General features: G+C 43.6%; 1 protein-coding gene across 1 annotated transcript; it reads right to left on the minus strand.

The window, feature by feature from the left end:
- Positions 1-2,354: 2,354 nt before the first annotated feature.
- On the minus strand, positions 2,355-10,096 carry bmf1 (BCL2 modifying factor 1). Its single transcript, XM_069662074.1, has 4 exons — positions 10,004-10,096; positions 7,898-8,094; positions 7,131-7,330; positions 2,355-2,715 (listed from the first exon to the last, which is right to left on the minus strand). Exons 2-4 carry the CDS (start codon positions 8,067-8,069, stop codon positions 2,599-2,601), a joined length of 489 nt encoding a protein of 162 aa, XP_069518175.1. The 5' UTR covers positions 8,070-8,094; positions 10,004-10,096; the 3' UTR covers positions 2,355-2,598.
- Positions 10,097-14,300: the final 4,204 nt, after the last annotated feature.

Consider the following 14,300-nt stretch of genomic DNA (forward strand, 5'->3'; position numbering starts at 1 on the left):
TGACTGCACCATGCAAACATGCCACCATTAAAATCCAGTCTAACCAACATTAATCCAAACTGAGCGTAGCTGCTGTTTTTCATAAAGGGATGAACTAGTCATTTCTTCAGGCCTGCAGGAGATCATTCGTGCTCTAACAGGAGAATGTGGGTTGCATGCAGTCCATCCTGCTCTGCACAGAGTCAAACAACTGAAGCACATCCAAGAGTAACATAAAAATAAGAAGTAATTGCACACACACGTGTCTACAGTAGAAATGGGCAAAAAAAAAATGTACAAAAATAAATAAAAAAGTAAATAAATTACAAAGAAAAGTGAACCGATGGACAATACCCACGTGTTAGAGGAGAAGATGCCAGGAGCCGATGGTGAGACGGGGGAGCTACAGGGACTGGCTCAGCGTTCAGGATCCGCAGGAAACTATAACCACAACCACATTCAGTGCACCTCACGTCTACAACTACACGCTCAGCAGCTCCCCGTCACCACCGCAGACTGCAAGGCCTCACTATCCTCCTCGGTCAAGCTGTACCTTTTGTGTGTGCTGAAATAAGGAGTTAACTGAAATTAAACTAAGAGAGTTGACAACACCTCCTGAGTCGGGCATAAATAAAAGCGTGAAAACACTGCTCTCTCTCTAAGCACGCAACAGATTCTCAAGATTACCAGTAGCCCACAAAGTCCGTCCCTGAGACATCTTGAAGAAAATGAGAGGAAACCCTAACTAGGCAGTGAGAAAGTCCACACATTGTAAAGAGCGAGTAATTACAGAGCCCTGATATGTTCTGCTCTGCGGCTCTGAAGGTTGGCCTGGGTTCAGAGATGGAGAATATAACAAACAGCATCTTCAACAGTGTCTTTTTACATATTCATAATTCAACAATAATTACAGTCATTTCCACTTCTGTCTGTTTGTCTGCTGAGTCATGGGTGATTATATATGAGCTAAAAATGTCCCAAATCTGATCTGAGCACCGAAGACAATAGAAGATATCCCAGCAGAGTATAAAATCATTTAAAACCCCCTAAAAGTGGCCTGAGATCTGTTTCACAGATTGATTATGCAGTTTGTTCGGTGTTCAGAACACACCCGGGCTGTGAAAAACAAACCAGGAAATGAACCCTTCGATCGAGGCACGTGGATCTTTCTGTAACTCTAAGCATGAAGCCATTATCTAATCCAGATTCAGGCTGATTATTTGTCTTGGACACGAGGGTGAAATGTTGTGGCAAGAAAACAAGTCCTAAGTGAAAACCTTCATTAAAGACAGAGGTTTGCTTGGTAACAATCTGAACTCTTGAAGGGGGGAGGTCTAGTGCAAAAACAGTGGATCCACAGTTCCACTTCAAGGGCATGGAGGTCTGAAAACAATCACATGAAACAAACACATGGAAAAACACAGGAATGAGAGGACGAATTAAGGAACGAATGTAAGCTGAAGTGAGAGCAGCATTACGACAGACCTTTCCAAATTTGTAAGGTTAAAAATAGTTTGTTTTTTTATAACAATGTGCTTAAAATTTAGTGCACAAGTCAGCACAATATGACTGTAATCTAAAAACACTTCCATGTATGTTTCCCTTCTCACACGACATCGGACCAGCCAGAAGCTGAATTAAGTAACTAAGGCATCTGATGTGTATGTGTATGTCTATGTATAGACATAAACATGTCAGTTAATATCAATAAAAACTATCTCTGCAGTTATTTGGATGTAGCCACAAACACTTAAATCTTAGATGCATTTTTAGTTCACAAATTCCAGTGTTGACTATGATTTTTCCACTATTAGGTTGTTTGTCAATGCTCCATTAACATAATACCAAATAATACCTCTAATGAATCTAATTGAATGCTGTTTGCTGGCAGTCTGCAGGCCTGGTTAATGAAGCGAGAGAATGAAGGAAGGCTCGTCTTAGACATCTCTGCATATCCAGAAAGATACCAAGATTACAAGTCAAGCTGTGCAGACTTTTTACTTTGTTCCCAATACTGTGAATGATACTGAGAGATCGTGTTCAAACTTAACACCATACCAGAGAAAATGGAGGAGCAATAGAACAAAGAATAAAGCAAACTAAAGAAAAAAAAAGGAAAGATAAATGTTCCATTGAGGTGAGGTGCAAAATGCTTTGTTCTGAGAAGTTGCCTCTTTGGAAATCAACCTGTCTGGTCGCCGGGGAAACTTCAGGAAAGAAAAACCTCACCGTCCTAAACATCTCATCTTGCCCGTCAAAGTTTCTCAATACTCATTCTGGCAGAAGACACTGAATAAGGCATTCCCAGGATCTGCAGAGGTCATCAAAGATGGATACATGTTGAAGTGCAAAAAATTTAACAATGTACTGTACAAAACTACTTCACCACACGTATACCAAAATATGAACATTGTCCTTTAGAGGAATCTCGGAGAATCATGGCATCTTCTTGGAAAGAAAAAAACACCTTGTAGAAAAGTTGTCGTCTCCGTCCCGCGGCGACTTTTAGTCTCCTTTCTTTCTCCCCCCAAAAACAGACCCGTGTTAGATTTGACAGTGCCATTAGGAGGCCAGTCCCTCAGAGAGATGAAGAAAAAGGGATGTGAGGGGAAGACCCCCTCACCTCCGTCCTGCTCCACCTCCTCCAGCGATGAAGCCTCTGTCAAACAGAAGGCTGAGCAGAGCTGCGCCCAGGCGCCACCACAGAGGCCCCCGGTTCCTTTGGTTTCGATGATACTGAAACGACAAAAAAAAGACGAAACATGTTAGTAAGTGCCACTCTTCTGAAAATGTAAAAGTCTCATTTGTGAGCTTTAGTTTGTGTTGGCTGTGATGTGTGCTGACTGACAGCGAGCTCAGTGGACAGGGTCAACGGAGAAGAGGGTAAGACGGAACCAGACACCGGAACGACGCTGATATTTTCACAACAGTCTGCTTCTGTCCCCAACAATACTCATTAAAGAGGCCTCCCTTTGTGCGCGGGATCCCCACACACTCCCAAACAGACATTCCAGGTCACGAACACGCTCGTCATACAGGCGCACTCTTTCTAATCCTGCAGGAGACGACGACTCGCTCAGGTTTGCGAGCCAATCGGATTGTGTGCGATTAGGGGGATAATGCTATCTCTGCCATTGAGAAGCTGAGATAAGATAATTGCACCAAATGGGATTACGGAGCGCTTGATGAGAGGCAGGGAGCCTCTGGAATACACGGATCTGCAGGAGAGGGGTACCGTAGTCCAACCTGCAGACGAAAGGCAGACTCCACCACGCCTGATAACACTGAAGCTATTTGAGGATTGTAAACCGAGGGAGACTTTCGATTACTTTGTCAAACATAGTGCCTTTTCTCGGCAACACTCTGGTATTGTTTACAAAGCTCAAAATATCTGTAGCCTCAGATTAGATATGCCATATTTACACGACCGTTAAGGTGGTGTCCAAACATTGACCTAGTTACAACTAGAACTTCCATTGTGATAAGCCTGTGGGTGTCTCTCTTATCAATTTGTGGTGAACATTGCAGGGTGTTGCATAAGCTTCGCCAGGTTCAGACCAGCATGTGTGTTTTGTTTTTTTTACTTACAACTCACTTTCTCTGACTCGAGAGTGAAAAACAAATCCTGGCAAAGCCTGCTGGGAATCTTGATAAAGCCAGTTCTCTGTGGTATGACATATCTAAATCCTGCCCAGGGATGTTTTCGTAAAGATATAATAATTGCATAATGTCCGCTTCGTATAAACACGGGCAATATTTATATATGCAGCACAGAGCGGTTAGGCTAGCAGCCAGCATGGCTCGACTTGGCAAACACCGGCATCCCTTAAGACTTTTAAATTAAAGAAGTTAATAAAGAAAGAACCTGGGATTTAAGAAGTAAAGGGGGGATTTTCAGTTTACTGTAGGTTAATATGTTTAATACTTAATGGTGATGGAGTTTCAACATTACATAGTAAAAGCTGCAGGATTAAAATGACTCATCTGGGGCTTTTATTATGCTGCTATTCTATTTACAACAAGCTGCACGAGAAGCAATCAATCTTTATGAACAGAAACAGAGCTTTCCTGCAGTGTGACCTTTTGCCCCGCGCTCTATAAGCTGATAGACAGACAGCAAGAAACACTGAGAGAGAGAGAGGTGTGCACAGGCCTGTCGCAACGTAGTCATGAGTCACGCTACCAACTGTCAAAATAAGCCGGGCTCTAAATTTAGCGGGCGATAGAGTGGCAGAGTCTAACCAGATGCTCGGTGTCGTCACTCTGACACTCGCCTGATGTGCTTTATCAGCGTCCCAATGCGGGCTGTCTGTCCAGTCAGCTGCTCAGAAGCTCTGCCTTATCTCTTGAGCAAACAGTCCAGCAGCAATAGCAAGAAGCTCTGGATGAGTCACATCAGGGAGGAGAGCAGCAGCAAGGGGTGAATACAAACAAACAGAAATAGTAATAGATAGTGAAGATCAGCACAATCGGGCACCGGTGTGAGCAAAGAATCGTCGCAGAACAATGAATGAAAAGTAAACATCCAAATCCAGCTTCATGTGTTTTTATTTCCAGTGCACCCCCCACCCACTCTGCAAGTGCTGAAAGGAGAGAGAGCCCTCACTAGAACAGTGAAGAGATAAAGCCATGGCATGGCTTGCGTGCACACACACACAGGCGATATTCAACCCTGCTTTCAACACCTCCTATCGAAAGCACCAGGAGTCGTCTCTCTTAAAAAAACATGGGGATGAAACCTAACTCCGCTCCTTGCCCTGTGCAGGCTGAAGCCGTCTTCCTGCCATTGTGACTGTCATTACTGGCGCGTCTCGAATGGCAGGCAGGGCTAATGTCAGCCATCCTCTGGGGACCTCAGGGTCCCCTCCAGCCCACTCTGACTGAGGAGCAATTTATCTGTCAGCATCCACCGGCACTCCATCGCTACCTAATCCCTCCTTTCGCCAGGGGCCGCGGGGCTCCCATGGAGACCACTCGCAGCCACATCGCTCCCAGATCCATCAAGAAGGCACTTGGAGGGCTCGGGGACAAGTGTCAGCGCTGAATAACTGCAATCGTCTACTGACAGCAGCAGAGAGGACTGAGTGAGACAGACATTTACTGCTACAACAGAGTGAAAGTTTCTGTACTGACTGAGACAGAGAAAGGAGAAAAACAAGTGTGGGTGCATCCATGCATGAGCACACGCACGCACAATACAATTAAACACACAACCATAACCAGAAATAGCAGAAACAGAGTCTGCAAAGGAATCACGCATCCAAAACCGCACATCAGGGCTGTAAAAACATCCCTCTCTAACAGGCAGCTGCACACACTCTGAGCACTTACACACACGCTGGCACAAACTTAGTTATGCTCCACTTCACTGACAAGTGTCAACAGCAGTCTGACTGGTTCGTGTGAAAGTTATTAGCATCAGAAATTCTCTTCATCTCCAAGAAGCAAGAATATTACTGTCTTTACTTATTACTGGCTATCACCACATGTGTGTTTTAGCGTCCTGTCAGTTGCAGCTTCAGGATGTGACCTCACAGGGCCGTTCTCACTCTGACTGTCCTCTCTGCTGTTTACTCAACCTGCAAAAAAGAGCAACGCCACTTCCTCATCCAGTGACCCAGGCCTGCCTTCGTTGTGCGTCAGTAGATCCCAGCTCACACACTCATCACAGCGACCCTGTCCTGTCTGACTGTCTGGTTGTCTGTGGTGCATTTGCCAGCGTCAAAATACATGAGTCAAGCTGAGCTGCAGGGGTATAAATAACTTCAACTTGATAAGCGCATGAGAAAATCAGAAACTGTCTTGCACTTATAAAAGAAAAAAAAGGGTGATATATACGCAGGACAGGAAGGGTCCTGTTTTCTAAAAGTAAAGATGGTTGTTACATTATCATTCAAGGTTCATTTCCAAACCACCTTCCCTCATATACATGCTTATACCATCATTATAGACCCCCCCCCCCCCCCCCCCCCCCTCCCCTCTCTATGGCTGCGTAGACCTCTTATTTGGGTGTCTCCTGCGGCCGAGGGAAGAGGCTGACTGGAGACTCCTTGAAACCGCAGCTGTCCCCTTCAGGGCTCACGCGCTGAGCTTCATGTTACAACATGTTCACCTTCTCCCGCCACTTCTGCTTTTTCCTCGATGCATCAGTGCGTGTGGATGCGTGTGTTTAAATGTGAATATATAAGTGTGTCAGACTGTTAACCACTTGTGCACACTGCAGAAAATCCTGTGAGACTCTATATGTATTTTTTGATGTTGCAACCGGTGAAACAAAAATAATGCGTCTCACATAGAAGCGACATAATGCAGCACACAGACTCAGCGGACAGTGTCACCCTGACCACAGTGTCGTGTGTTGTTTCAGGGCCAGGCATCCTCCATGCCACTTTTCCTCCAAAGCGCACTGAGGAAACAGGAGGGGGAAAAAGAGAGAGAAATAAACAGGAAGAGGAGGCAGGGGGAGGGCCAGGGCTTTGGCAAGGTGGGGGGAAGGGCTGCCCTGGTTCAGCTGAGTCTTTGGCTGGAGGGTAGGGAAGGGTTGCGGGGGGGTGAAGCGCTGGGCTGTCTAAGTTCTGCATGTGCACAGGCTCTCCAAAACAAATATGGAGCAAACACAATAAAAGAGAGCCAACTTTAGTCCCACCATAAATCTTTGTCAGATCAAATAAAAACCTGCACTGTTTCTGCTTTTATTTTGAAAACCACCATCCTAACCTAACACACAGACACAGTAAGGTCTAGTTTGATGGCAGTAGAGTTAGGTCTTAATCTGGAGCAGGGCTTTCAGTGTGGGTTGTCAATATAAAACTAATTTAAGCAACTGATATAATGAGCTGTAACTGCCACAATAATTGTAAAGATTTCCTTCTATAAGACAATTAAAATCCTTGACTTTTCTGTACTATTTAACTGTTTTAACAGCAAATAACATGTATTTATGTTTTTTTCTTTACATGTGTATCACTTAGATAATCAGTGTGATTTGTATAATTGTGTGTCCTCCGGTCTTTACTATTGCCCTCATGCAACACTTCATAAAAAGGCCCATACAAGCACTTATTCTATACTTGTTTACTGCCATCAAACTACAAGTCAAAGTGTCTGTGTTCACTCAGCACAGTCAGCAGGATGCATTATTTCCTCCTCACCAGTTGTAGGTGTTCCCGGTGAAACTGGTCTCCTATCAGCTGGAGCTTCTGGCCGATGCAGGCCTCCACGCTGTGGGCCGCAGGTTGCTGCCGGGGGAGCTGCATCCCGCTTTGCTGCTGCTCGCTTCCTCCTCGCCTCTCCTCCTGATCCCCAACGAGCTCAAAGTGTGCCGGGAAGTGCAATCGAAAACCTGCGTTGCCTGTTGAATGTATAAAAATGTAAGTACAGCAATGACACCATACAGGGTACTAACGTGACTGTGTCTAGGCTGATGATGCAACAGGTGCAAAGAGGAGCAAAGTACTGCCGAGCATGTCTTAAACCAATCAGAGTGCTTGGTTTTAACCACAACTTTCTTAGCTGTTCATTTTCATTTTAAACTGAAACCCGTTAGTCATTTCAGACAGAAGTTACTTCAACCATTTCACATGAGCATATTTGATATTGGAGCTACCCTGGAATGACTGCTTGTATATGGCGCCTTTGTAGCTCTGCTGTCACACACACAGGTGAGCACCTCTGTCACGTCCTTTCACTCACAGTGCCAGTCTGGCGCCTTTTGACTAGCAAAGCAGCTGGGTACACTCCATACAGACCATAAAAGCAACTGTGATCCCGACTATCAGGCGCCAGGGGTGAGATCAGGAGCATTTCTCACAGTAAGTCCCATGTTATAGTTTCATGCTTTAGTTTTATAACACCGGTTATCACGCACGAGCTAATGTTCCCTTTTTTCATTTGAAATATGGTACATCATCAGCCTCACCGTAGAAGAGTGGTCTTGGCTCCTCTGCGACACCACAGGGCAGCATGCCGTTGTTGGGTGCCAGGGCCGGGCCAGGTGTCTGCGTGCCCCGGTCCTCGCACTTTATCTCCTGGAATGTGGTGCGCCAGTAGTGGGGGTCCGGCTCAAACACATCATCCTCCTCATCCTCCATACGGGGGCACTTTAAGATGAGCCACCTTAGCAGGTAGCAGGGCAGAGAAGGAAAGGTTACTGCGACTGCTTAATATAGAACAATATTAATCAAAGTCATCCCTAGTTTCCTTCACTAATGACTGTAACCTTGGTGAAGCCTGCATTAGGCCTGATGAGATGATCTCAGACACATTCATAATACATTCATTCCTCCCAAGCATTCATTATCATAATAGACAACCTGTCTGGTTTATGAAGAGTGCCCTCAAATCAATAAAACCACACTGGACAAGTTGGAAAGAGAAAATGAGCTAACGGTCTTCCTTCACTTGTGGCAAAGAGCTCAGTGCTTATTAAGATAAATGACCCTGTTCATCTCAGTGATGAAACCACACAGTTCCCTGTGGTTAGGAGACTGTTGAGCCACATTTACATAAATGGGAGTTTGGCTGACTAGGGTCAATGAGAATCTCTCTTTTCGGTGCTAAACAGTCCTGTGGACAGGAGCCTGCCTTCTTAAATAACTGTCTCATCAGTAGTTACTTATAATAGTAATATCAGGTTCTTTAAGGCATACAATTGCAGGTATCAGTGCACAGATAAATATTTGAAATTTACTAGATGACAGGAGAAATAAAAATGCATGATTGCAGCTCATTAAAGTTTCTCTATGGAATCAATATGCACTCTAATCAGGATCATATAGTGGGTCAAAAAGTTATCAAAATATGGGTGAAATTCAAGTTGCCTCACCAGCAAATCTCCAAGTCACCACTGAGTTGTAATGCAGGGTTAGACTACTACCACACTTCCAAATTAGGGTCCACAGCAAAGAGTAATGACAGTCTTTGAGGAAAATCCTAAGCCACTCTCCCTGCCCTGGTTTGTCAGCCTGCCAGCTCCCTGAGAAGGAGTTTTAAGCAGATTGGCCTGTCTCTAGCATGGCCAGACCTCACAATATACTGTGTGCGCTCACAATAAAGCCTGTGTGTAAAACCACTTAATGCTTTGTTTTGACAAACAAAGAGCAAGAACATGGAAGGCTCAGAAAAAAAACATAACAAAGGCTCAACTTCCAGACAGCCCGGATTGCTCTCTGCACTGCTCAGCTCAGCTCAGCTGTGCAGGTAGCTGTATGTTTGAGCCAGACAGTGGCTCCCCCTGCTGAAAACTACATCACCCTGACAAAAGGGAAGGAGGGAGGAGGAACTCGGTGGAAGCGGTGTTGTTGAGACAGTTTCAATCTAAAGACTGCAAGAGCCGCTTATATTTTTCACTTTATTCGTTTCTTTAGAACCAAGACTTTCATCAATGACACATGACCTCCTCAAGCTCAAAGCGGTGCCAGAGTCTCGCGACATTTTTTTAAATAGGAAAATCTAGTAAATAACTCGCAGAATAAGCAAAAGTGTAAGAAAAGCATGTCTTAAATTAAGTCAGAGTGGGTAGTACAGTGATGTCCAACAAACTAAAAAAATAAAACAAATGTAAAATAAGTTTTTACAGCGTCTAAATTTTGTAATAGCACGTTAATACGCGTAAAATCTGTTCAATATGTGGATAAAACCGCTCCCATTAATTTAAGTAAAGACTGAAACATGACATAGACACAATTATGACAATAACATCCCCGCGGTCTGAAGTCCATTCACCCACTGAGCTCTATGTAAACCGGGAAAGCCGGTATAATTCAAATCTCTGCTGTATGAATGACAGGCTGAGTTACACTAAATACTTTTTTCTTCGGAGTTCTTTGAAGTGTCCGTACAGTAATGTAATATACGCAAAATGTCAGAACAAATTGGTTGCAGCTGTTAGAACAACAACACAATCACGTTGTTTGTTGCCTCTTTCTAAGCACGCCGACGTTACTTTCAGCGCGTGCCGACAAAGTGGCGTTAAATGTAGCCTACGCCGACCAAATAAGGAAGAATTTCTTTAAAACGAACTTACCACAAAGGTTGCCTTTCGTGTAATGGTTGTCCTATACTCAGAAGAAAATCACAACGACTGAAATATCCAGGCAAGTCAAGCGAGTTTGGTCCGTCTCACCTCCACGACTACTTCCATTCTGTGAGGAAAAGTGCAGCCAGCCGATTTCATTTCGCCGACGTCAGCTCCACACTGACTCCGCCATCGGGGCGTGGTGCTCAAAGTCTAAAAGTTAGTAAATAAACCTTCCTTAAGGACACGGGTGTTTATGTCGTCGCAACACTATGCATCCCAGCAGACACAGAGCACCTCCCTTTAATGCTGATTTACATTTGGGCTCTGGAACCAATCGTCGAGTTTGTTTTTGTCCCGCCTCCTCCATCGCGTATACAGACACGTGGACGGGAAATTCCCCGTAGCACGAGACCGCTTTTACGCTATCATCTGGTCAGAAACCTGTGAACTGCTGTCATGAGGAAGCTTCTAAAGTAAAATGAGACTGAGGAGTAAATATGAAGAGAAAACACAAGGCTAAATCCTCTTCACAGGTTAGCCTCCATATAAGGCAATGTATGAAGTTACTGCTGTAGCAACAATTTCTCATAGGTATTAATACAGCAACTTCTTTATGTAGATCTATAGTGTATGTCCATAAACTGAGACAGTTGATGTCCCAATGTTATTACCACATTAATGAAAGCTTTTGAACACCACTGTATTTTCTGGGTCAATAACAAAACCTGTTAACTGAGAAACGGTTATGACATTTTGTTCATTACAAGTGGTTGACCTAGATCATAGTGGAAGTGGTTCAGATCTTGATCAGTCTAAAAGGACACCTGTAGCAAAGATGTCAAATGCTGTCTACTGCAGGTGCATAGAATGATTATGATTGAGGCAGTTTCTAGTTTGATCTATGGCTGATAGCTCAAAATATAACCACAATCCTTTTATTCTCTAGGTAATAAACCATCAGTTAATAGTTTGACAGTGTTTTGCTCTTTTGATTCTAATGGGCCTCTTGTTTTGCAGACTAGGCCAGTTGCTGGTGATCTGCCCCCTACCCCCAGGGCTATCACCGATCAATAAACCCCCGGACATCTGAAGCTGAGGCCGACCCTCTGCATTCTCTCACAGATCCTCACCCTGCCCCCAACTCCTCTTCTTCTCTCCCTCTCCCCTCAGCTGTGATCGCATCCCACCACTGAGCTGTGTGAGAAGACGTCACGGGTCCCTGCCTCCTCTGTCCTGCCTGAATTGGATGCTTTTTGAGGTTTTGCACACCTGCGGCCTCTCCAAAGAGATGCAGGGATGCACTGTGGTAGAGGGGGATTAGTTTCTTCACTCACTGTGATATTGGAAACTTTATCACCTCTTGCATGAGCGAGCACTGTAAACAACAAAAGGGCGCAAAGATGTTGGAGCGTTAGCTGCAGCTTCCTTTTGTGTTCACACTAAACAAAGAAGATCCCCCCTACTTAGGAGGCCATTAAGAAAACACCTGTAATTACTTAAGAGAGTCAGAATCCTTTTAAGGACAAGTAATTATCATAGACACAGTATAAAAGCTACAGTATTACAGAACAGAGTGTTATTATGCTTTCACAAAGTATATTTTAATGGTGATTTGTTACTAAGCATTTGACTTGTTAAGTCGTGAAACAAAATATTAATGAAGCACCCATGTTCACAGTATTGATGACAGTAAGAAAACAAAGCTGAGTTATTCATTAAGGTGCATTAGTCTGTGATGCATTAGTATTAGAGAGCAGCTGCAGAAATCCTTGAGGCCATTAGGCAGCTCTCAGTGGGACACATATACAGGCCTCTATAACATAAATAATGAATACGAATAAATTCAATGCAGCTCTACACCACATAGGAACATAAATTATGCATTTAACACATTGTTGACTTAACTAATTAAACCATGTCTATCAGTATGTGAATCATGGCTTTTTCTTGATAACAGAGTCTTTGACGTGCACACCTACAAATCCCGTTTTACACTCGAATGAGGATACATTTACAGAACGAGGTGCCTTGCAAATGTTTTTGCCTGTCTTCATTGCTAAACAACATTGTCATTGACTTGTTTTTGCATCGTGGAAAACAAGTGTTCATAAATAAGTTCCCATAGCCGCCTGAGAACCCTGGGAGAGAGAAGGCAGGCATCAGTTTGAGTTACATCAGAAAGCTGTTTCTAGAGAGCGGTGCATGCGCACCCACACACACACACTTGCAGAAGCAGCATGTGTGCACATACCCGCGCGCGCACGAACACACATGGCTGCACAATCACATGCCCTACTTCCTCTGTAACCTCAAAAGCCCACTCTCCCTCTTGATATCTCATTCTCTCATGTGTACTTGCATCTATAGCAAAAACACACACACACACACACACGCTGCCGGTCTCCCACCAAAACATTCGTTTGAATCCTGCCTGGAAACTGGAAAGGAGGGATTTTATTTGCTCCAACTGGACACGTTCCATGGCAACCGCATCCAAACCGCGAGCCAGTTAGATGAGACGTGCGGCACACTGACCCAATGGCAGAGATCATGCTGGAGCAGTGACCTGATAACAGAAGGGGGCTTGCTTCCCTGCTCTCTCTGTTTCTCCTCATGTCAAATTCAGCTAAAGAAAGCCCTAAAGACATCTGTAATCTTGTAATGATGTCTTTCTTATCCCTCTAATTCACAGAGAATTTAGGGAATTTTCCCAGCAAAGTCAGATCAGGTCAGAAGAATTTGACGGCATCTGAAGCTGTAAGATTGTGGCTTCATAGAGGCATCTGTTAAAGCTCATGTGGGAATAGCCTCAGGTTTGTTATCAACATCCAAGTCATCTGTTGTTGTTTTAAAGTCAAGTGACCTGGAGAAATGTCGGCAAGATCTGACTTTTGCCTTTACTTTTTCAAACAACAAGCGACGTATACTGTGTATACTAAAACAAGACAGATATGCAAAAAGGGTCCTTTTAAATGTGTGTTAAAATGTGCATTAAGTTATGTGTCGATGAGTTGGCTCTTAGAGCAGGCTCCATTTATTAAACGATGGAGAAGGAAGCTGATTTCTTTCCTTCTTTCTTTTTGGTATCTTGATGCAAAGCATAGTAAAAGAGTGATACAAGAATAACACTTTAGGACAAATGAGAAACATTAACGTTTTCTATTACACGGCTGTGTTTAATACTTGATTCTGATTGGTTGATTAAGGCGTTCCGAGGTCTGCTATTTCTTAATGACAGACCGTTGTTATGAAGAACAGACCGTTGCTAGGGAGGCGGCTCTATTGACACAATCCTAACTAACTGTAATCATATCATTCCGCCAAAAGAGGTCCGGTAAATTTCACGTCGGTCAGTTTAAAGAGGGAAAGCAATAAAGGTTAAACAATGCAAAAACTGTAGGCTATGACAGAGAGATCTAACTGAACTGAAGACCATGAACATGACGTAAAGATTAATTAAAGATTAATAGTCTTGCAAATGTATTCCTTTAAAAAATCTGAAAGTTATCAATATACAAAATAAAGTTTGATACTGTTATTATCTATTCATCTCTTTTATACCTAACTTAATTATTTATGGTACTCTAGAAATTATAAGACTTACATTATAATACTTAGTATTTTACATCAAATAATTTAAGTGCACACACATTTGAATCAAAGGTCAAAATATTGCTGCATTTCCCGGAATTATGACATTTAGAACCCGACTATTATTGCTGAGCTGAGTCACATAATCGAGCTCACTGAGAAGAGCTGTCTACAAGTTATTTATAAGGATTATTATAACTGATTTTAGCTTCCACTGCAGTCAGAACTGACAGCTAAATGAAGAGAAGATAAATGGTGAAAGTGTGTTTATTTTTCTGTCAGTCTTTAACTCCTAGCAGGCCCTCTCAGGTGAAGACAGAGTGAATAATGCAGCAGGTGTGGAGAAGGGTAATTTTGCGCTTGATCCCGGCCTCTTTTAGAAATTGTGAAGGTGAGGTCGGTTATGAAGCAACGACACCCGATCTGTCGGCCGTAACTGAGATCGCCGCAACAAACGGCCCCCTTTGTAAAGGCTGTCTGGTAATCATACGTGCCCGTCTGGCTGTAGACTCTCAGCCAATCCTCACACTCTCAAAGTGACTCAGTTACAAAGCTCTTTGTTGTTGTGGGGGATCATCCCGCGCTAAACAAAGCTCATTCTCAAGAGAAATATAGGCAGAAGCAGCCAAATGTGTTTGGTGTAAAAATATCCAAATGTGGTGTTGTTTTTGTATCCGTTAGTGAATGAGGTCATCACATCAAGAGTTACAGT

Source organism: Semicossyphus pulcher, unplaced genomic scaffold, assembly GCF_022749685.1.
Source record: "Semicossyphus pulcher isolate SPU_LCO1_2020_fin unplaced genomic scaffold, fSemPul1.0.p SCAF_14, whole genome shotgun sequence".
NCBI classification, from domain to species: domain Eukaryota; kingdom Metazoa; phylum Chordata; class Actinopteri; order Labriformes; family Labridae; genus Semicossyphus; species Semicossyphus pulcher.